This window comes from Coloeus monedula (genome assembly GCF_965178545.1).
Source record: "Coloeus monedula genome assembly, chromosome: W".
NCBI classification, from domain to species: Eukaryota; Metazoa; Chordata; class Aves; order Passeriformes; family Corvidae; genus Coloeus; species Coloeus monedula.
The window spans coordinates 23,814,368-23,837,527 of NC_138821.1; the positions used below are offsets into that span (position 1 = coordinate 23,814,368).

Genomic DNA, 23,160 nt, shown 5'->3' on the forward strand with positions numbered 1-23,160 from the left:
TTGTTTTACCCTAGATCTGAGGTGATTAAACAATAGTGTGTACTCTTTATCTTATCTAGGCAGCTTAATTCACAGTCCAAAGTTCTTCAGGGAGTCTTCTGTGGTTGTAGCTTCTTTATACAGTCTTTGCTATAATGGGCAAAACTTCATAACAATGTTTAAGGCATGAACCATTTCAGTCCCTGACAGTGCCAGATAGCATGAAAGTAGTAGCTGTAATGTTGCTTACTACTGTTGTATTTTTTTTTGTTCCAAGAGGTAAATATATTTGAAATAAACTATGAGTTTGTAATGCCAATGCATTTTCTTTAGTAGAAATTCAGTAGTTAACCTGTAACAAGGTCTGCCAATGCAAAAATGTCAGTACTGAGCTAAGAGCTGAGAACCAAAAAAGCAGATGTTTAGGACCAATATTATAAGAAATATTTGAGTATTCAATATGTATTAAAGGATTTAGAACAGCTTCTTGCAGATCTTGTTTTACTGAGAAGCATTTTTACTTAGCTGATTTTTTTGCTCTATTACATGTAAGACAAAGAGCTTTTCATTAAAAGCAGGGGGTTTTTTTGGAAAATTTTTCTTTTGTATTGTATTATTAAGGGTGACAGTCCTGCACTCATTTACTTGCCTGATTGTAAGAGAAAACAAATAACTAGCATGTTAAAAAAAGTACAAATATCCGGTAATTACTGTAGAAGTATCAGTTACTGCAGCTGTAGAAGCCTCTTTTTTCATCATTTTAGGTTTGAAAATATTTTATGACAGATTTTTTTCCTTGCTATACACCTGATATTACTTGAATTTTCATGTTCACTACATTTAGTTGTGAATATTTACTTTAACCTGAAACTTAGAAAACTATAAAAATCAGCATATTACTGAGAGAGGATATTGATTTATTGTCAGCATGCTTATGTTTTGTTTAAAAATGCAGTTTAAGTATTACTTTGACAATTGTAATAATTTATTATATGAACATAATTTAATTAAGATTTTTCTTTGCTTATGCTTCTACAGTCCATACAGTGACACTGTTTCTTAATATCTTTGGATGTTTGGCCTGGTTTTACATTGATGCTACACGAGGGGTTGATTTTGGATTGAGTATCCTCTGGTTCTTGCTTTTTACCCCTTGTTCTTTTGTCTGCTGGTACAGACCACTTTATGGAGCTTTCAGGTAAGAACTTCAGCTTGATTTAAAATCTTTAAAAAAAATACTTCACTTGTTGAAATGCATTGACATTCCAGAATTTGTTCGTTTATCATTAAGATAATCCTTCACCGTAATTTCATTAGAAACAAGTAGAACGTTTACCATTAATTCAATTGCTGTATCTGAAATGCTGATTGCAATAGTTAGGAATATCACAGAATATCCTTTAAAATATTTTAAAACCATTAGCTCCTGAGAGCACTGAAGGTCCGGGACTGCACCTGAAATGCTTGCACATCAATTCACACAGTATGAGAAACAAGCAAGGTTAACTGGAAGCATCAGCTCCCAGAGCTATATCATTGGTATCAGTGGGACTTGGTGGAATGAGCCCCACAACTGGGCTCCTGGAATGGAGAGCTACAGGCTGTTCAGGAGGGATAAGCAGAGCAGGCCAGGTGGAGGAATTGCATTGTATGTAAGGGAGAGGTTTGATTGTACAGCCCTTAGGGTTAGGGATGATGTGGTTGAGACCCTCTGGGTGAGGAGTAGGGGGATGGAAAACAAAGGAGATGTAGTGGGTGTCTACTAACAATTGCCTAGCCAGGATGATAGCAGTGATGAGTTATTCTATAGGCAATTAAGAGAAATCTTTGGATTGGTAGCCCTTGTCCTTATGAGGAGATTTCAACTTCCCAGACGTCAACTGGGAATACCATATTGCTGTGACAAGCAAGGATGGGAAATTCCTGAAGTTTGTGAAAGAACTTTTTAACACAAGGACTCAGGGAGCCCACTAGGAAAGATACCCTCCTGGACTTGTTTGTGAATAGAGAAGGACTCATGGAAGATGTGATGGTTGGTGGTTGTCTTGGCCACAGTGACCATGAAATGGTTGAGTTTAAAATTTTCAGTGTAATGAGAAAAATGGTGAGCAGAATTCTAAGCTATTCAGGGAGCTACCTAGCAGAGTACCCTGATTTTGAGGGCTTATGGGTCTGCAAGTGTTGGTCAGTTTTTAAGAACTATCTTTTAAAAGTGCAGGAGCAGGCAATTCCATTGTGTCAAAAGCCAAGCAAGTGAGGCAGAAGAACAGGGAGCTCCTTGTGGAACTCAGGAGGAAAAAGAAATTGTATGATCTCTGGAAGAAAGTTCAGGCTTAGCAGCAAAATTACCCAGCCATGGTTCTCATATGCAGGGAGAGGACATGAAATGCCAAAGCTGAGCTAGAATTGAAACTGGGTAGTGTTTTGTCAGACAAGAAGGGCTTTTTTAAGTACGTAAATAGCAAGAGGAGGGCTAAAGAAAACATTGGACCGCTACTTGATGATGATGGTCACTGTAATAGGGATAAAGAAAAAGCAGAGGCATAAAATGCTTTTTTTGTCTCAGTCTTTAATAATACTGAGTCAGAGGACCGTGAGTGTGGTAACACTAACTTTCCATTTGTGGACACTGAAATTGTAAGGGACCAGCTGCATCAGTTGAATGTTCATAAGTCTGTGGGGCCTGATGGGGTCTGTGGGGCTCTGATCCACGGTATTGAAGGAGCTAGCAAAGGTTATGGCAGGATCCCTCTCAATAATCTACTAAACATCTTGGGAGTCTGGGGAGGTAGCCCCTGACTGGAAGCTAGACAATGCTATTCCAATTTACAAAAACGGCATGAGAGAAGACCCAGGGAACTGCAGATCTGTTAGTCTAACCTCAGTTCCTGGAAAAATTGTGGAGAAGGTCATACTGGGTACTGCTGAAAGGTATTTAAAGAACAATGCAATCATCAGGCACAGTCAACATGGGTTCACAAAGGGAAAGTCCTGTTTAACTAATTTGGTATCTTTCTATGATAAATGTCACTTGCCTAGTAGATGAAAGGAAGGCAGTGGATGTAGTTTTTCTCGATTTTAGTAAGGCCTTTGATACTGTCCCTCCCAGTGTCCTTCTGCACAAGTTGTCCAACTGTGGGATGAGCAGGTTCACGGTGTGCTGGGTGAAGAACTGGTTGAAGGGCAGAGCTCAAAGGTTTGTAGTGAATGGAGCTACATCTGCCTGGTGACTATTCACTAGCAGTATTCCTCAGGGTTCAATTCTAAAGCCGGTTGGTCCTATTCAATATTTTTATCAATGATCTGGATGCAGGAGTTGAATGCACCATTAGCAAGTTTGCTGATGATACGAAACTGAGAGGTACTGTTTGCTCTCTTGAGGGGCAATAGGCCTTGCAGAGGGATCTATATAGGTTGGAGCACCGGGCAACCATCAGTGGCATGAAATTTAACAAGTCCAAGTTCCAGATCCTGCACCTGGGACAGAGTCATGCTGGGCACAAGTATAGATTGGGAGAGGAGTGGCTAGAGAGCAGCCCTGCAGAAAGGGATCTGGGGGTGCTGATCAGCAGCAGGCTCAGTATAAGTCAGCAGTGAGCCCCGGCAGTCAAGAGGGCAAACCCCATCCTGGGGTCAAACACAGTAGAACCAGTTGGTCAAAAGAGGTGATGATCCTGCTGTATTCAGTGCTGGTGTGGCCTTACCTTGAGTACTGTGTGCAGTTCTGGGCCCCACAACTTAAGAAGGATGTGAAAATCCTTGAATGCATCCAGAGAAGGGCAACCAAGCTGGTGAAAGGGCTGGAAGGAATGTCCTGTGAGGAACAGCTGAGGACACTGGGTTTGTCTAGTTTGGAGAAAAGGAAGCTGAGGGGTGACTTCATGGCTCTCTACAGCTTCCTGGGGAGGGGAAGTAGAGAGGGAGGTGCTGAGTTCTTTTCCCTGGGATCCAGTGACAGGACGCATGGGAATGGTTCAAAGCTGGGGCAGGGGAGGTTCACACTTGACAGTAGGAAGCATTTCTTTATTGAGAGGGTGGTCAGACACTGGAACAGGCTTCCTAGAGAGATGGTTGATGCCCCAAGCCTGTCAGTGCTCAAGAGGCGTTTGGGACAATGCCCTTAATAACATGCTTTAACTTTTGGTCAGCCCTGAAGTGGTCAGGCAGTTGGACTGGACGATCATTGTAGGTCCCTTCCAACTGAAAATATTCTGTTCAATTCTATTTATAGTTTCTACCATTGACATAGTACTTGTAGGAAATATTTAATTTTGTATTGAGCTGATAACAGTTTTAAGGAAAATTCTCATGAAATCTGTATCCCTTCATGGGCAGGTTAATAGTTAAGGGTGTCTTCAATAGATGGCTTCCTGAATGAACTTCATAAAACTCTAGACTTAAAAAATCTTATGTTGCTAAGTGACCTGTAGTGTCTGTAATTGAAGTAGGCTGATATTCTTAAAAATGAGTAGATCAGGTATATATTAATTAACTTCCAGTATTTTTCCTAGATTTTAGCAATCTGGATTTTGAAAAACTTCACAAACTTGACATGTGGTATCTTAGTCTTGAAAAATAGAATGGTTGGTTTGAATGCAAAATTGAACTTTTTTTGGGTGAAAATCAGCATGTAGAGATTCTAAATTCCCATACTTTTGGTGTATTTTTTTAAAATTTCCTTTTCAGATTGAAATGAATCAGGATATTCTCAGTTTAAATGCACTAATTTTTTTTAGAGATAGACTGATAGCCATAAATTGCAGTTGAGCATAACCTTTAGACTAAATTAGATGTTTCTTTTTGCTAGCCAAGAAGATATTGCTGTACCTACACATCTTTGAGGAATCGTATAGTCTAACTTACATTTGCTTGTACACTAAATTCTTACACCCTTAAGGCTAAAACATGAGAAGAGTAATTTACTAGTCTAACTTTTGTTGATGACTTTGGTTACAATGTTGGTACAAATTGAGATAAATTAAAAATACAGATAGTTGCCAGTATTTTAAAATGATAGTATTTAATTTTCATCATAAATATTGCATGTTCTCTCTTAGTAGTGTTCTTTTATATGAAATTATTATTCCTGATTTGGTGGAGTTCAGTGTCATGTTATCTTTCAGGGTTTTAGATTTAGTAAATCCTTAGCATTTCTTAGTGAATATTTATTGTTTGGAAAAGGAAAACTACTACTTGCATATTCAATTTTCAATCATTTGTTCAGCTGAAATAGGGTGAACTTGTTGAATAAATGGAAATTAACAAATTCCCTTCTGCAGAAAGACCTATTACTGCCAAATTCTTGCTCAGTGACTTAAGTGATCTTTAGTTCCTTTAGAAATTTGGTAGAAAGCATATCATGCGGTCATTAGTTTTCATAGTAATACATTGAGGTCTTTGAGATTCTGCCGTTATGTTTTTATTTGGGGATTTTTTACAGGCTAACATTTTAGCAATTTAAACAGCAAACATATCTTGTATATTTTGTTTTGAAACAACAACTGCTTCAGTATTCTGATCTGCATTGTTACAGTAATTCCATATTAGTTTTTATTGCTTCTTACAAGTAAAATATTTTCTTCCCATCATGCACTGTGAACTTTAGTCTAAAAGTAGAGTGGACTTCTGTTCTTTATGCATTGTAGCACAAGTTGTATTAGTCTAAGAGACCCTGCTGTGTGCTGAACAGAACACTAAGGAATAGTATCTTGATGTTATTCTCACCTCTGTGAGAGGTGCAAGTGGCAAAAGTACTATATTGAAGTAGCAACAGCTCTTATAAATAAACATTTTACAAAACCACAGAATTACTGGTATTTCAAGTCACCATCAATAAATTATAAAAGCACTTTTCCTTTAGTTAATGCAGAAAAAATTTAGATTGGTACTACAATATTTGTAAAAAGTAATAAATTTCCTGGCTGCTTTAATTTTCCCCCCCCCCCTCTTTCAGGAGTGACAGTTCATTCAGGTTCTTTGTGTTCTTCTTTGTATATATCTGTCAGTTTGCTGTACATGTACTTCAAGCTGCAGGATTCCAAAGATGGGGAAACTGGTGAGTATTCTGTTTTCTGTAGCATTGTACTGTCTGTAAGACAAACACTCATATTTGATATAGCAACTGCAAACCAGTTCATGTTTTTAAAAGATAAAATATTCTTGCGTTCACTGGAATTCTTACATTTAGCACTCAAAAAAGCATTTTTGGAGTGCTCTTAGCTAGAAAAATTATGTGAAACATATCCCCAAGAGTGTGAGATACTTCTGTTATTAGACTGGTCAAAATTTTGTCTTTCAATGTAAACCATTGTCATGGTTTAACCCCAGCCAGCCCTCAAGGCCCACACAGCTGCTTGATCCACCAGTGGGATTAGGGAGAGAATCAGAATGGTAAAAGCTATAAAACTCGTGCATTGAGATAAAGACAGTTTACCAGGGAAGGCAAAAGCCACGCACACAAGCAAAGAAAACCAAGGAATTAATGCACTGCTTCCCATGGGCAGGCAGGTGTCCAGCCATCTCCAGGAGAGCAGGGCCCATCACACGTAATGGTTACTTGGGAAGAGAAACACCATCACTCCAAACGTCCCCCCCTTCCTCCTTCTTTCCCCCACTTTATATACTGAGCATGACATCACATGGTCTAGAATATCCCTTTGGTCAGTTGGAGTCACCTGTCCCAGCCATGTCACCTCCCATGCACCCCCAACTTCCTTGCCAGCATGGCAGTATGAAAAGCAGGAAAGGCCTTGGCTCTGTGTAAGCCCTGCTCAGCAATAACAAAAATATCTCTATATTACCAACCCTGTGTTCAGCACAAATCCAAAACACAGTCCCATACCAGCCACTGGGAAGAAAATGAACTCTACCCCAGCCAAAATCAGCTCAGCCACTTTGAACTGCTCTTTTATCTATTACCTCTCCCCTTTTAGTGGTATGTGGAGAACTTATTTGCTCTATATTTAGGATAAAGAAATAAGCAAAACTTAGAAAAAATGAGAATAACTTAGGCTGTAATAATTTACTGTTTGAATATTATTTTTTCTCATCTGTTATTTCTAATGATATTAATATACTTATTAATAAAGTTTATTGCTAAAATTTGAAGAATTAATCAACAATGTATTTGGGTGAATATAGTGCTATATCTTTGATAGTATTTGAAAAGTTCATTTGTCCAAGTCAGCTTCTTATTTGGTAATAGTTGATTTTTCATTTTGATGCTTATAAATATATAAGCTTTTACTTGAACTTTTTTATGTAGATGTGAGAAATGAGACAACTCTTAAAAAGATTAATTTACTGAAAACAGAAAGATTGAAAAATTACAGAAATTTAAAAAAAAAATATAAAAATTTGGGATCCTATGGCTCGGTAGATGGTATGCCCCAGGAGCGCAGGGATTTGAGATCTTCTGGCTGAGACAGCACTAGACCTCAGATAGAGAAAAAAACTTGCAGTGCTGGGTTGACTTAAAAAAAATTACTAAAAGCCCCTTAAAAGGGGTAAGGCTTTTAATGCCCAGCACCGATGTCTCCCACAGCTAGTATGGAGAGAGCAAGAGGGGAAGAGAGAAGAGAGCCCGCCTCTCAGCTTCATCCTTTTTATAGCTTTTGCTCCGCCCCCAGTCCGCCCACAGCCCGCCCCTTCGGTCCAAGGCGATTGGTGCTTTCCCTTTGATGGATCATCTCCGTCCACCAATGGCTCATCGTTGTCAAGGGGGGTGGTATCAGTTAGAGATAAGGGAATACAATACCTTCATTAAAATTCAGGTATTCAGGTTGCCATGGAACTTGCCTGCAGAGTAATGGCTCTGTAGCTAAAAATAGCTGCTGGCTATTAAGACTGGGTGGGGGGGTTGGCCTTGGAATCAAAATGCAAATGAAACACCTACAAAAAGTATTAAAATACATCCAACACACCTCAAAACACTTGTAAAAGTATACAGTAAACACAGGAAAGGTAACTCTTATGGTGTACCAGTGGTTTGTAGCTTGAAAAGTGGCAAGTTTGTGATTTTTAACTGGGAAAATTTTAACTGGGAAGGGTGCAACTCTATTAATAAACTTTAAACAAATGGAAACACTGATAATGGAACTGGATTTTTGTACCTGGGCTGATGGGTTAATTGTAACATTCAATTTAAAAATAATTAACTCAAAATTAATTATTTAAAGCACTTAATATGCAAAGACCAAGCACAAATAGGGATTTCATGTATGACATAGATATAGCTTTATTTGAAGCTTCAAAGTCTAATATTAAGATTTTACAAGGAAAAGCTATTGGGAATCACTCACCCTTCTTGGAAAAAAAACCAAAAGAACAAATTTGAATTAACAAAAAGCATGGTTGTAGTAGCCAGCTGACAGCATGATAACTGGCAATAATGTACCTGGGTAATGACATTTCTGTGTATCAGAGGTTTTCTGCTAACCTCCAAATGTACGTAAGGCAGAAATAAACATCATTGCTTTAGAACTGGAGTATAAGGGAAAATCCTGGTTAATTAGTTTTGCTCTCAAAGCTGCTATTTTGCTTTTTTGTAGATACCTTGATTGACATGAACAAAGTAAAAAAGTGATTTTAGAGAACCAACTCTCCAAGTATGGCATGTGTACTTTTAAGGATACTTGGGGAAGGGGTATGAAAAATAGCCAGATCATCGTCAGATGCTAATTGCAGTTTTGATTTTGGAGTTCTGTGCTAGAGTCCAATTGAACATAGGGGGTATCAAAGCAATTTGAAACAAGTAGAAGAAAGTTTTAAGGTTGTTTGGGTTTACAGAAATTTTTTGCTCTTTTTGGTGAAAGAATCTTTTCTGTCTTAATGTGTTGTTTTTATTAAGGCAACCTGCTCTTTGTGACTTCAAGTTTATGTTGATGTTTCAAATTTGAAGAAAGGGGAAATATTTGAAGTAATACTGATATAGCAATCTGTTCTCTTAATTAATCTGATACTATCTACTTAAAAAAATTATATTAACCACAGTTGAGAAAGCATCACTGTGTGGTTACAGCGAAATTAATTTTCCCCCATAAAAGCTCTCTGTGTGTGCCATATTTTTTGTTTTCTTTTTTAAGAAATTAGAAGCTATCTTTTTAGGGATGTTTTCTCTTCCACAAAGTTATGTAGTCTTAAATTATTCTGAAATGACAGTATAACCAAAAACACCCCCAAAAAGTTGATGAGCAACTCTAATGTCTCTCTTAATTTCTTCACAGCTCTCCTGAAGGATAATCATCTTTGCTAAAATTTTCCTTATAGTTTCACTGCATGCATTGGGAAAAATGGCAACTAAGCTGTAAAATCTTATAGAACAGAAATATGCTCATATATAATTTTCATGGGTTTTTCTTCAAAAATATTCAGTTGATCAGAACCAGGATGTTATAAAGCTTCCCTTGATGTGGATACCTGTGGTTGAATGGTTCATGTGCTGTGCTAGTCAAGTTTCTTTTCTTTTTCCTTCAGTGGGTGGATTTCATCTCTTACTAGTCTTAATAAGAGTATCCCTGTTGGCATTATGATGACAATCATAGCTGCACTTTTCACAGCATCTGCTGTTATTTCATTAGTTATGTTTAAAAAGGTAAGTTACTTATTATTCCCCTCTTCTGTTTTATATGTTCTGGAATTTGCTTTCCTGCTTGAGAGGTACTCTCTCACAAAGTAATGGGGATTAAATTATATTCTTGGGCATGTGCCTGTGCCTTACCTTTTAATAACTGTGCTTCAGTAGTACTTTTTTGCTCATACTGTCATGGAGTTATGAAATGCTGTTTTTACAGTGCACTTGTTTCTGCAAACTAAAATGGGGAAGGGTAGCTTTGAATAAGAGAAGTTGGGAGGTGAGCCCACAATGAAAGGATAGGTGAATGCACTGGACACTAAGGTAGGACTTGTAGATGCAAGGTTGCAATTTTCAAATCTGTGGTGATTCATCAGGCTGAGTGAAGCATGATTCAAATGATTGCTAAGTTTCAGCTCTTATAAAAATAATTCCCATTAAAATCAATAGAAGAGTGAGATGCCTAGCACCTTGAAAGAGGATTTTTATTTCTCTGCTTGGATTATTTTAACATTTTGCTATCAATTAATGATTGCATAGCATAAAAACTCAAAGATGCTTTTCTCCCTTGGTTCCTTTTTGTGAATTTCCATCCAGAAGGCCTAAATTTAGATAATAATGTGCTAGTAAGTGTTTTATGTTGTTTCAATTAAATGTAACTGATAATTCTGCTGCTGATGTGCTGGTAATTCTAATAATTCAACTGCAGTTACAGTTCCACTTAAAGGTCTTCATGTACCCAAACTCTACTGGCCCATTTACAGTAAGGTAGAAACTTCCTTTTTCCTTATTTGTTTTTTGCATAAATACTCAGGTATAGGAGAAAAACAAATGAGAAATATGTATGGTGAGCATTTTTTTTTGCATTCTTTCTACCACATAAATCTGGATTCTTTTCAAAAAACATGTATACTCAGATATGATCTGGTGACATTTATAACAAAAAAAAAGTCACATGAATTTTCTTGCTACACTTATAGAATCATAGAATCATTAAAGTTGGAAAAGACCTCTGAGATCATCAAGTCCAACCATCAACCCAGTATCACCATGTTCACCACTAAACCATGTCCTCAAGTATCCACATGTTTTTTGAACACTTTCAGGGACAGTGACTCTACCAGTTGCCTGGGCAGCCTGTTCCAATACTTTACAACCCTTTCCATGAATAAATTTTTCCTAATATCTCATCTAAACCTCTCCAGGCACAACTTGAGGCCATTTCCTCTCATCCTGTCACTTCTTACCTGGGAGAAGAGACCAACACCCACCTCACTACAGCCTCCTTTCAGGTAGTTGTGGAGAGAGCCCCCTTGAGCTTCCTTTTCTCCAGGCCAAACACTCCCAGCTCCTTCAGCCGCTCCCTCATAAAACTTGTGCTCCAGCCCCTTCGCCAGCTACATTACCATTCTCTGGACACACTCCAACACCTCAATGTCTTTCTTGTAGTGAGGGGCCCAAAATTGAACACAGGATTTGAGGTATGGCCTCACCAGTGCCAAGTACAGGGGAATGATCACTGCCCTGATCCTGCTGGCCACACTATTCCTCATACAAGCCTATTGCAGGGGGGGGTCCCAGGCGCAGGGGAACCCAGCCAGAGTCACGACACGAACACCGATATGATTTGAACATCGTGCTCCCCTTTTATTGTTCACTTACACCAAGTTATACTTTTTCAAAGTTCACGTCCCTTTCCCATGAGAAAGCCTCTAAGCAGCAGGGGAGCTGACCAGTGTATACCTTTTCCCACAGCTGTTCAAGGCTGCCGGCTAGCAGGTGCCTTGCAAGCCTATCTTCAGCCTGAGGCCCTGTCAGGGGTACTTCTGCAACAGCTTATAACTACAAATAGCAATCGACAGCCTTCTACTACCAAGGTATGCAGCCATCCAGTGATACCCAGACCCTTAAGCCAATCTCCAATAGGGTCATCTGTCTCCCGAAGGTTGTGTAGGCCCCTCTGGAGGTCAAAGAGGTGCTTGTGAATTGAGACGGAGTGGTCCGAAAGATTCATACAGCACATACCTTGGAAATCTTCACGGCCGTGGCTGTGAGCTAGTAGTAGAAAATCAATGGCTGTTCGATTTTGTAATATTGTATGTCTAACACTAGTAACATCTGCGCTTAGCTTATCAAGCATCTGCGAAGTTATGTTTAACTTATCCCTCTCTTAGCAAGCAAGTTTATGCAACATAGCGTGAGCCCTGGCTGCTGAAGCACCAGGTAAAAACATAGATGCTAGCCAAATTAACTGCCTTCACTTGATCTAAATGGGCGGACAGCTGATTGAAAATGTCCGCTAATGCTCCTGTCTCAAGACAGTCAAAAACCAATTTCTCACTCTACCTCTGTGTCTGGTGCTATACCCAAAAATTTATGCAACTCCCCTTCTTGGTTTTGCCTTTGGAGAGGGTTCCCTGACATCCACCATAAGTCACTAGCAACCACCCAGGGCAGCTGTCACATTCACCCCAGGGTCTCGCTATTTCTCCTGCTACGGACAGTGGTGGATCTGGGAAGTCCTCAGCTCCCTCACTCAGCCACGTCTGCAGCCTCTCCCAAGGCTTCTCGGGACAGAGGTCCCAGAGTTCCAGCTGTTGAAGTAGTGGCGTCACTTTCCTCAGGAGCTGATGCTGACTGCACCTTCTCACTTCGGGGTCCTGTATGCGTAGCACGGCACCACTTACTGGGCACCCACAATGGTCCTTCTGGGGAGGAAACACACATATATCCTCAGCCGTTAAATAGCACTGGGCTGGGACCCTCCCACAAACCCGTTCGAGGGTTACGGTATGACACACTTATTCCTGTAAGGGCCTGCTATATTCCCCTATGATCTCTCTACCACTGCCTGACCAGTGGGCGAGTGTGGGATCCCCGTGATATGTTCTACACCCCACTGCTGCATAAATTTTGCTAGGCAACTGCTAGTGTATGCTGGCCCATTGTCCGTTTTGATCTTTTTGGGTACCCCCATTACTGCAAAGCACGAGACCAGATGCCGCTCTACATGCAATGCCTTCTCTCTTGTCTGAGCGGTAGCCCACAGGAAGTATGAAAAAGTGTCAATTGTTACATGGACATAGCGCTGTCGACTGAACTCAGGGACATGAGTGACGTCCATTTGCCAGAGCTCGAGGGCTTTCAGACCCTTGGGGTTAACTCCCACACCCAACCCAGGGCCGTGATGGCTACAGCGGGGACAAGCCCACACTATGCCTTTCGCTTCTGTCAATGGGATCTTAAACTGTCTCTGCAGAGATTTTGCATTTTGCATTTTGGTGGAACAAATCATGGCTACATCTGGCTTGCTCAAAAGTGTTCGCAGGCGGGAGATGCACTATGGGGGCACAGGTCACCGCCTCGTCTGCACAGGCATTGCCCTCTCCCAGCCCGATGTTCCACTGGTGGCTTCGAACGTGCAGGATACAGTAGGGGTGTGTCCATTGTTGCAGGGTGTGCCCCAATGTAATGAGCAGTCTGCCCAAATGTTTGTTGCTGGTACGCCGGATTTCTGCATCATGGATCCGTTGGGCTACTCCAACGACATATAGGAAATCGCTGACTACATTCACCGGTTCTTTCGACCACTGTTGTCAGGCCCATATCACGGCGCAGGGAATCGCTGACTACATTCACCGGTTCTTTTGACCACTGTTGTAAGGCCCATATCACGGCGTGCAGTTTGAGTGTTTGCAGGCTGTCGGCCGATTCTCCCGCTATGACATTAGTCTTCCAGTGGTCATTCTCTTTCCACGCACAGGCGGCCCGCTTTGTCTTCCTCCCCGCATCCGTGAACACTGTGCGCCCTAGTACTGGCCGTTCTACATTCAGCGGGCAGTCCAGCCACTCATAGCGCCCCAGCAACTACGCCAGCCTTCCCTGTGGATGCTTGTTATGGACCACGCCGGTGAATCCGAGCAGAGCTTCCTACAGTGCCTCCGCATGGCGTAGCATCCACTCCAAGTCCCCTGTTTGGACTGGTATACTGATGTCCTCTGCCTCTCTGCCGTCCAACTCCACCACTCGATCACAACTCTTTTGGATTAAAAACGCCACCATTTCTACCCTGGACTGCAGTCTGAAGCGTGGCTGAGTCGGCGGGAAGATCCATTCGAGAATCCGGATGTCCTCCCCCTTTTTCTTTTGCCATTGATGGATGATGGCTTGTGAACCTGCTGCACTGATCAGGGTGATAAGGATGGCAAATTGAACTCCTTCTCTGTGTGATACCCATGCGTGCCGTAGCTTATCTGTGACTTTGGCAAGAGCCGCTGCTTGGTCTGGGGAGCATTCTCAAGGCTCGACAGCGTTCGTCCCGTGCAGCCATGGCAGGAAGGGGGCGAGGTCGGCGTTTGTGATTCCCGCGACCCCACGGACCCATTGCAGATCTCCTAACAGCCATTGTGCATCATGGAGCGTGGAGATTTCTGTGTTTAGCTCGATCTTTTGGGGCCTAATTTGTGAATCTGATATGAGCCAGCCCAAGTACTTTTATGGTGCAGTCTGCTGGATCTTCTTGGGGGCAATCTCTAATCCAGTCTTATGCAAGTGTTCTCTGACCCACTGCATCTCTTGGTCTGAGAACTCTGTGGCAGTAGCTATCAGGATGTCATCCATGTAATGGTAGATGAGTGCTTCTGCGTAACGTCGTCGAATCGGATGGAGCGCCCAGTCAACATATAGCTGACACAGCGTGGGGGAATTTTTCATTCCCTGGGGTAGGACAACCCACTCGTAGCACTTAGCAGGCTCACTGCGATTCTTAGTGGGCACTGTAAAGGCAAAATGTTCTGTGTCCTTTGGATGCAGTGGGATTGTGAAAAAGCAGTCTTTTAAGTCAATTACAGTGATTTGCCATCCTTCTGGAATCATTGTTGGAGCTGGTAGCCCAGGTTGCAGTGCCCCCATAGCTTGCATGCGCACATTCACTTGGCGAAGGTCATGAAGGAGGCGCCATTTTCCTGATTTCTTTGGGATCACAAAGATGGGGGTGTTCCATGGGCTGACCGACGGCTTGATGTGTCCTGCTGCTAGCTGTTCTGCAACAAGTTGTTCTACTATCTTCAGCCTTTTGCCTGTTACTGGCCACTGCTCGACCCAAACAGGGTCATCTGTTAACCAGGTGAGAGCCCGTATGGGCACCTGATCGGCAGCGGCCATCAGCATAAATGCTGGTCTGTGGTGAGCACAAGGCCTAGCTGCGTGAGGATGTCACGTCCGATCAGGCCTTGTAGGGTCTGAGGCAGCTTCATAACGTAGGGGCGACACACAATGGTTTGATTGTCCTCAAATTCTAGGGTAATTGGGGTCGCACTTACTTGGGGGATTTGTGTTCCTCCCACCCCTACCAGTGTGGCTGCTGGTTTTTCCAGTCCCCAACCAGGTGGCCATACCGCTTGGTTGATTATGGTAACGTCAGCACCTGTGTCGAAAAGCGGCTGTATTTTGATGGCTTCTGCCCCCCTTGGCAGGATCACTTGCCGCTGAGGTCTCTGGGCCAAGTTCAATGTCCAAAACATGTCGAACCCAGAGGACCCAAAACCATGGTCTCCGCAGACATTGTTGTTGCTGATTCCTCCGTTGGTCATTAGGGGAATGGGGACGATTTGGGCAATGCGACTGCCCTGCGGGATAGTCATGGGTGGTTGCAGCGCGTAGGCCATGATCTTAATTTCACCGGTGTAGTCGGCGTCGATGACTCCAGGGAGCACCACTACTCCCTGCCGACTGGTCAATGACCGCCCCATGAGTAGGCCACCCAGACGAGGGCCGATGACAGGGGGCCCTTGGCTGTAGTTGGGATCAGGGTGACCTGGCGGTCCATCAGCGTGACTTCTATTGAGGTTGCCACGTCCACTCCAAGGCTCCCTCGGGTGGCTGGCTGGTTCTGGTAAAGGAATCCACCAGGGTTGCACTTGACTCGTGGCTCTTTGGGGCGCTCATTTGTGTCCTGGTGCGAGACCCCATCGCGCTGTGCTGGCCGTTTCCCGCACGACGGCATGCCATGGTGGCATGGTTGCCGGAATTGCAGTTGTGGCACCACACCGATTTCTGGCAAGTACGCCTCAGGTGCCCCTCTTCACCGCATCGGAAACAGGTTACTTTGCCTGTCTGGGGACCAGGAGGTAGGCCAGCAGCCTTCACCCCCTTTTTCCTTTGCGCCCCTCCGGTCAGTGCTGCGGCGATGACTTGTCCCTGTGTTAGCAGCACATTGTGCAGTGTTGCAGTAAAAGCAGCCATTTGAGATGACTGTTCCGCACGGGTAGCACGTATGAGCATCTCGTCTACACCTGCTCCTTGGGGCAGCGTGGCAAGAATTGTCTTAGTTTGCCTATTAGCATTTTGAAAGGCAAGTGTTCGGAACATTTGCTCTTGGAACTCTTCAGAGAGCTCAGTTGCATCCTTTAAGGCTGCTGACAAACGGTCAATGAACTGACCATATGGTTCTGACAGCCCCTGTCGGACTGCTGCATACGGGGGAGACTTCTTCTTTTCAGGTACTGACAACAAGGCTTTGTGGGCAAGAGTCTGTGACAACTGTTGAATGACTACGGGCATGGTCAGCTGCATCACCATCGCCCCGTAAGCTCCGCTCCCAGTTAGCATGTCAGCTTGGAGTGCATACAGTGGGTCTTGTGTGTCACCTTGATGTTTGCTAGCTTCTTCTTGTGCTAGCCTCTTCCATGTTCGCTCCGAGAGCAGGAACTGTGAAGGGGTTAATAACAACTGTGCGATGCTAATGCAATCATTCGGACACAGGACATCTGATGTAAAGATAAACTGCAGAATGCTTCGTGTAGCTTCAGACCTCAAGCCATGCGTGGTGACTGTTTGCTTGGCTTGCTGCAAGATCTTCCAGTCATGGGGTTCCCACTTTGCAGTGTCCCCTTGTATCTGTACAGGGCAAGCGAGGGCATTCACTGCTTGCCAATCACCCTCAATGATTGCATCACGGATAACTCCATTCCATCTCCTTTGCAATGGGTCAGTCTTCTTCGTCGGGGCTGATGGAAACGACGGCTGCACCTCCCCTCGCGGGAAGGGAGGGGCTGTAGGCACTGTGCCTGATTCTCCTGACGGGAACGTAGGAGCTTTGAGTGCTAACTTGACCGGTGGGGCCACGGGACGCCACGGTGCTGATGGTGGAATATCACAAGCTTTGGACTCTAGCGCGTCTTGCCGTGTAGATAAGTCAGCAAGCTTTTTGATTACTTCTTGCATCATTTCCTGGTGGTTCTCCCCATCTTGGGGCTGACCCCCGGCAGCCCCGGCTGGCTCTGTCTCTGCAGACAATGAAACCGCAGAAGGTGCTTCGCTGCTGGATGTTGCTCCGCTGTCCGGCAGAGGGGGGGTGCGCTTTGCCTCTTCCGGCCGGGCACCAGGACCGCCTGTTTCTCCTTGGCCCACCTGTGCCCCGCCCCCTGAGTCGGGCGGCTCTGCTTCTGCGTTCGCAGCCATTTCTCCCTCAGACGTCGGAGGGGTAACTTCCTTCCCTGCTGAGTCCAGCAACTCCCACAGTGAGCGGACGGGTGCTACTGTGCCTTTAATCGGTCGTTTCACGGCCAGCCCGAAGAACCGTGCTACCCTGGACTCCGCCCTGGTCTCTGGCCGCCGCTCTGTAAGACCCCTGTCTGTTCCTTTCCCGGAGCGGCTACACCTGGAGCTGCTACTCTCTAAAGCCTTGTTCCGGTTTGGCCAAATTTAGAAATATATATGCCTCTGAGAGAAGGCACAACCACCCCTCCCCCCACCAGGTTCGGGAAAAAATAAATTTTCCTCGAAGGAAAGTGAAGAAGATAAAACTATTTATTTAACAAACACACGGGAAAGGAAAATAATGTTAAATGGTAAAATCTTTCGCTGTAGAGGAAAAACCTGGGAAAGGGTTGAAGTCCTCCCTTTGGTCTCCTCGGAGCTGGGGCTTGGCCCAGGGCCAGGCCCTCTGTGCCCGGTGGAAAGTCCTCCCGATGTGCTCTGATTTTCCAGCAATCAAGCAGTCCAGTAGAAAAAGGAGAAAATCCGAAATTCCAGAGAAGGAAAAGTTCAACTCTCAGCCTCTCTCCGGAGAACAAGAAACTGGGAAAAAACTGGCCAAAAGCTGACTGGAAAGCCGCAAGCCAGGTGCTTCCTCGCTCCCCTGCCCCAGCTGGGGGAAAAAACCCTGCTATCTTTTTGTGTCCTTGAACAAGCTGCAAACTGCTTTGAGAAAGTTTTGCTCAGGTTTTTTTCCTTGCCCATCTCAGGCTCAGTTTAGAGGCATAGAAAGACCCAAAAATTAATTTCTGGGCATAGGCAGCGATATGGGATACACATCATAAGGTCACCCCAAGACAAGGTCCCATACCCAGACTTTTGCTCGAGGCAGGTGCGTCTCGCCTGAAGACTGCAATGAAGGAAAAGGATTCAAAATAACAGGATTATTTGAATTTGGTGGCACTGTAAGATGATTAATTGTATATAAAGCTTTTTCTAGTCGACTCTATGGGGTTTCTCCATGCATTCCCCCTTTTTGTTTCTCCAAAACATGCTTCGAAGTGCCATGAGCACATTCAACAATGGCTTGGCCAGTAGAAGAATGCGGAATACTCAAAGTATGGTTCACACCCCATAGGTGCAAAATCTGCCGCATCTTCTGTGAGACATAGGCAGGGCTATTATTGGTTTTCACAGAAGAAGGCATGCCCAAGATCGAGAAAGCCAGTTTTCAATGGGCAATGACATCATGACCTTTCTCTCCACTATGAGCAGACACCCACATAGCTGAGGAGAAAGTGTCAATAGACACGTGCACATACTTAAATCTGCCAAATTCAGGAATGTGTGTTACATCCATCTGCCAAAGCTGCAAGGCTTTTAGGCCTCTGGGGTTTACCCCCGATGGCAGAGGTGCAGCAAGTCCGTTACAGTCAGCACAAGCGCTGACAATGTCCCGAGCCTCAGTTGGTGTTAAGTGAAACTGCTTCTGCAGGGTATGTGCACTTTGATGGAAAAAACTGTGCGATGCCTTGGCTTGCGCAATTTTGTCAGGCTGAGGTACTACCCACACAGGGTTAGCTAGCATGTCAGCCTTGGCATTACCTTCTGTTATGAAACCTGGCAAACTGATGTGACTTCAAATATGCAGAATGTAACATGGGCGCACTCAAGCTTGAATTGCACACCACAAAGTTTTCAACAATGAAAATAGAGCCTCATTATTGACTTCTTTCAAAAGTGAACAATCTAAGCGTTGGGTTATATCTGCTACATAAGCAGAATCAGTGACCAAATTCAAAGGTACCTGAGAGAACCGCTGAAAAGCCATGGCAACCTCAGTTCAACCAGCTGGGCTGAGCCCGACTCATGGCCTTCCAGCACCTACCACTCAGATTCCTCCTTCCAGGTAACAATAGCTTTCCCAGATTTCCCGGACCTATCTGTGAAGATGGTGGGTCTTTGCACTGGCACCCGACTATTTTTTGGCCGCAAGGTGAAGCTTGTAGATTTTGCCAATTGCAGTAATTTGTGGCTGGGCAGATGATAAGCAATCTGTCCCGAAAAGTTTTGCAGCGCACTGTGCAAAGGAGTGATTTTAGTAAGGCTCCACTCAAAGTGTTCCTGCTGTACTGGAAGAACAATTGTTGCAGGGTCCGCTGCCATTAATTGCAAACACCGTTGGCGGCATTTGATTATCAGACAAGCAATCAATTCAAACAGCGTGGGTGCTGTCTTTTTTGGCTGATGAGGCAAGAAGACCCATTCCAGAATATGCAAAGGATCGGGCCATTGTTTATTCCATTGAACAATGGTTCCTGTAGGATGAAAATCTGAAGTGGTAATGAAAACAGTGATGTCAATGGAGGGATCCACTTGATAAACCTGACGAGCAGAAACAGCCTGTTGAACCTCCTCCAGCGCTCGTCACTCTTCAGGAGTCAATTTCCGAGGTAAATTCAACTCGGGGTCCCCCTTGAAAATATTAAAAAGTGGGGAAAGTTGTGTCATGGTTAGCCCTAAATAAGGACGTAACCAATTGATGATACCCAGCAATTCCTGAGCATCATTCAAGGTCTTAATAGAACCCGAGAATTGCACCTCTTGATGTCGTATAGTTTGATCCAAAATTTTGACTCCTAAATATTTCCAAGGAGGATGCTGTTGAACTTTCTCCGGAGCCACTTGCAATCCATAAGAATGCAGAGCATCGAGCAGCAGAGTCTGTATCCTCAGCAGCTCGCCCTGGGTGGATGCTGCCACCAGGATATCATTGATATCTGCTCACAGACTCCGGACAAAGCTTGAGAGACATACCATTGGCAGATAGTCGGGCTGTTCTTCATGCTCCAAGGTAGAACCTTCCATTGATATCTCTGCGCAGGTTCGGCATTCTTAACTGCAGGCACAGTAAAAGCAAATTTTGGCTTGTCATCAGGATGTAAAGGAATAGTGAAAAAGCAATCCTTCAAATCAATGATCAGGATTTCCCACCCTGTTGGGATCATGGTGGGTGAGGGCATACCAGGCTGCAATGCCACCATACTTTCCATCACTTCATTGATTTTTCGGAGATCCTGTAACAATCTCCATTTCCCTGATTTTTACTTAATCACGAAAACAGGAGTGTTCCATTGACTAGTAGAAGGCTCAAGATGTCCCTGTTGTAATTGTTCCTGAACCAACTCATGAAGGGCGACTAATTTCTCTTTTGGTAGGGGCCACTGGGAAATCCAGATAGGATTGTTTACTAGCCACCGCAAAGGCAGCGTAGGATACTCTGCACCCTTCAGCACAGTGACTCCCATCAAAAATGTGTCTTGATCTGTACCCCCCAGGCCGCCAATACATCCCATCCCTAGAGATTAAGAGGAGCTGCAGCGACATAGGGACGAACTGTAGCTGTTTGTCCCTCTGCATTTTTTACCACTACAGGTCGTTCACTTAAATAGCTCTGTGTGGTTCCTCCCACCCCTGCAATGGCCGACCCCACAGGGGCTAAAGGCCACATAGGAGGCCACGCAGAGAAGGAGATGATTGTCACGTCAGCGCCCGTGTTGATCAAACCTCGGAGCTGGATCTTGGGCAGCTGGGCATTTGGCAGGATTAGGGTACACGTCATCTGTGGCTTTTGGCTAGAGATGTCTGCAGTCCAGAAGATCTGTGGAAGTCCCATAGATCCAAAGCCACCATATCCACGACTTCATTGTTCTGTCCTAGGAACACACGACTTTAAAGGCACAAGTTGAGCAATTCTAGTCTTTTTGGGAATAGTGATGGGGGGGTGGGTATGGAAACCATAGCACAAATTTGGCCTGTAAAGTCAGCATCAATGATTCCTGGGTGTACAAAGATCCCTTGAATGGTGACACTAGATCTTCCCACAAGCAATGCACTAAATCCCTGACCTAGGGGTCCGAATGCATCCAAGGGAACCTTATAAACATGACAGGATTCTAAGATGACTGTTTCTGCGGTGTGCACATCCATCCTGGCTGATCCCTGGGTGCTGCCTCTAAACTGGCTGAGTAGGCCTGTGTCCGTGCCATGCCCTGGGGAAGTATTTGTGTCTGAACGTGTACTAGTTTGAAAACAAACCAGTGGGAGGCACCAAGTCAGAATAACAATTTAATGGATATTAAAGAAAAGGAAAAAATGTAAAAGAAAACACTGTCAAACTGACAGAGTCAAGGTACAACCTGACACCCTGTTAGGCAGGGTGGTGGTAGCAGTCTGGTAGAATGGTGGCTGCAGTCCTCTGAAGCAGTGATCCTGTAGTAAAAGAGTCTGCTCTTCTTCAGAAAGTCCAATGGTGGCTGTGTAGCTCCTGTTCTCTGGAAATCCAGTGGGAAGGGTTGTCTCTGGTGTTCAGAGTCCCAGATTATATCCACGATGGGATGCTTGGTTCCTCCCTCTGGGTGGAACATCTCACAATGGGGTAATGAGTCATGAGGCCAAGTATTGATTAGGCTCATTAACAGAAGATAGTCCAGAGGGAGTTATCTCTGAGTCAGGCAGCAGGACAATGATGGGCAATTAACAGAAAGATAGTCTGGGGGGAGGAGGCAAGGAAACACTGCCTCACCTGGTTTCAACAGCTCCTGAGGATGGTAATAGAATACACTGCAACCCAGGACAGAGGGCAATTCCCCCTTGTGCTCCTGTTCATGTTTCCCTAGCGTGTCAAAAGTCGACCATTGGCATGGTACATAGATTCACAGTATTTTTCACAATGACTTGGCCTATCGCATCTCTCGCAGCGAGCACCTCCCCTGTTCTCTTTCTGCTTCCATCTAGTCTGTTTCTGCTTGCTTTCAACCTTAGGCTTCCTTTTTCCACGATCAGAATTTACCTGGATAGGCCGCAAAACTGCAGCCACAGCAGATTTATGATCCCCAAATCCCACCTTAGAGCAGGCTTCAACCATCTGTTAGTGTGGGTTCTCCTGGCAAAGCATCTATGATCTTTCTACACTCATCATTGGCATTATCTCTTGCTAATTATTTGCACAACAGCTGCCTCACGGCCTCATCTTCAACCTGCTTCTCGAGGGCTGCAGCAATTTTTTCCACAAAGGATAAAAAGTGCTCTCTCTGCCCCTGTGATATTTTCACATATCGTGTTTTAGGAGCAGCCATGTCTATGCTTTTTAATAAAGCTCCCATACCAATCCTTTGAGCCTATTCAAGGACCTGAGGATGCCAGATAGCTTGGACATCAGGATTAGAAAAGAAATAAGCTCCCATAAGAGCATCTACTGGAACTCCATGTCTGGGATCAGTTGGAGGCACCTGCATATTCCCAGCTGCAGCTTTTTCAGCCGTCCTTCTCCAGTTGCTCTCAAAAACTGTATATTGCACAGGTTGAAATATCACCTGACTTAAATGCTTAATATCAAATGGAGAGAGCAGCTCAGTATTCAGCACTCTAATAACCTGCATGACTTCAGGAGAACCGAGACCATATTGTGCCACTTTGGATTGTAAATCTTGGACCACTTTCCAAGCAATAATCTCATGCTTGTCAGGCTGATGCAAGTGAGGAAGGGCCTTCTGCACAGGAAAGCCTTGAATAACACCCTCTGAGGGCTCACTATCGCCCTGATCTACCGTTACTTCACCTTGATCTACCTGTACACCACCTTGAGGTACTGTAACAACCCGCTCAGGTCCCTTTTCATCTTCAGGCATCCCTACTTTCTCTATTAAGTCCAATCTCCCGCTTCCAGAGCCTGCAGTTTGACCACCTCCCAAAAACGCTTTGAGTTTTTTGGACACAAAGTCACCTTACACTCTGGAAGTGTCCAAGGACGGTTCTGGGGTAGCCGTGTTACTGGTTGCCGGTGTCTGGCCCTCGCCTCAGTGTTCCGCCATGGAGCAGGTGTTTCCTCAGTAACACTGCTTGCATCGTCGGGCTGGCAGGGTACGGGCGCCGGGCCAGCGGACGGTGTAGCAGCGGAGGCTGTAGACCATTGCGCGGGAGGTCGCGATGCAGCTACTCGCGGCAGTGCAGCGCAAGACGTTGTTGCTTGTGGCAGCACCGCTGTCCGTGCCGGCGCTGGGGCCGGGGCTGCCGCGCCGGTTTGCATAGCCAGCTCGGGTCGTCCTGGTGGGGGTCTGGCAGTGGCTGCCTGC

General features: G+C 44.5%; 1 protein-coding gene across 2 annotated transcripts in view; it reads left to right on the forward strand.

Moving 5' to 3' along the window:
• Window positions 1-23,160, forward strand: part of LOC309584576 (secretory carrier-associated membrane protein 1-like) — a 185,665-nt gene that overhangs the window by 156,783 nt on the left and 5,722 nt on the right. For both annotated transcript variants that reach the window (XM_082300662.1, XM_082300663.1), the window contains 3 exons: window positions 1,018-1,177; window positions 5,933-6,034; window positions 9,454-9,571. In XM_082300662.1, the coding sequence (XP_082156788.1) occupies window positions 1,018-1,177; window positions 5,933-6,034; window positions 9,454-9,571 (380 nt within the window). The remainder of the gene's footprint in view (window positions 1-1,017; window positions 1,178-5,932; window positions 6,035-9,453; window positions 9,572-23,160) is intronic.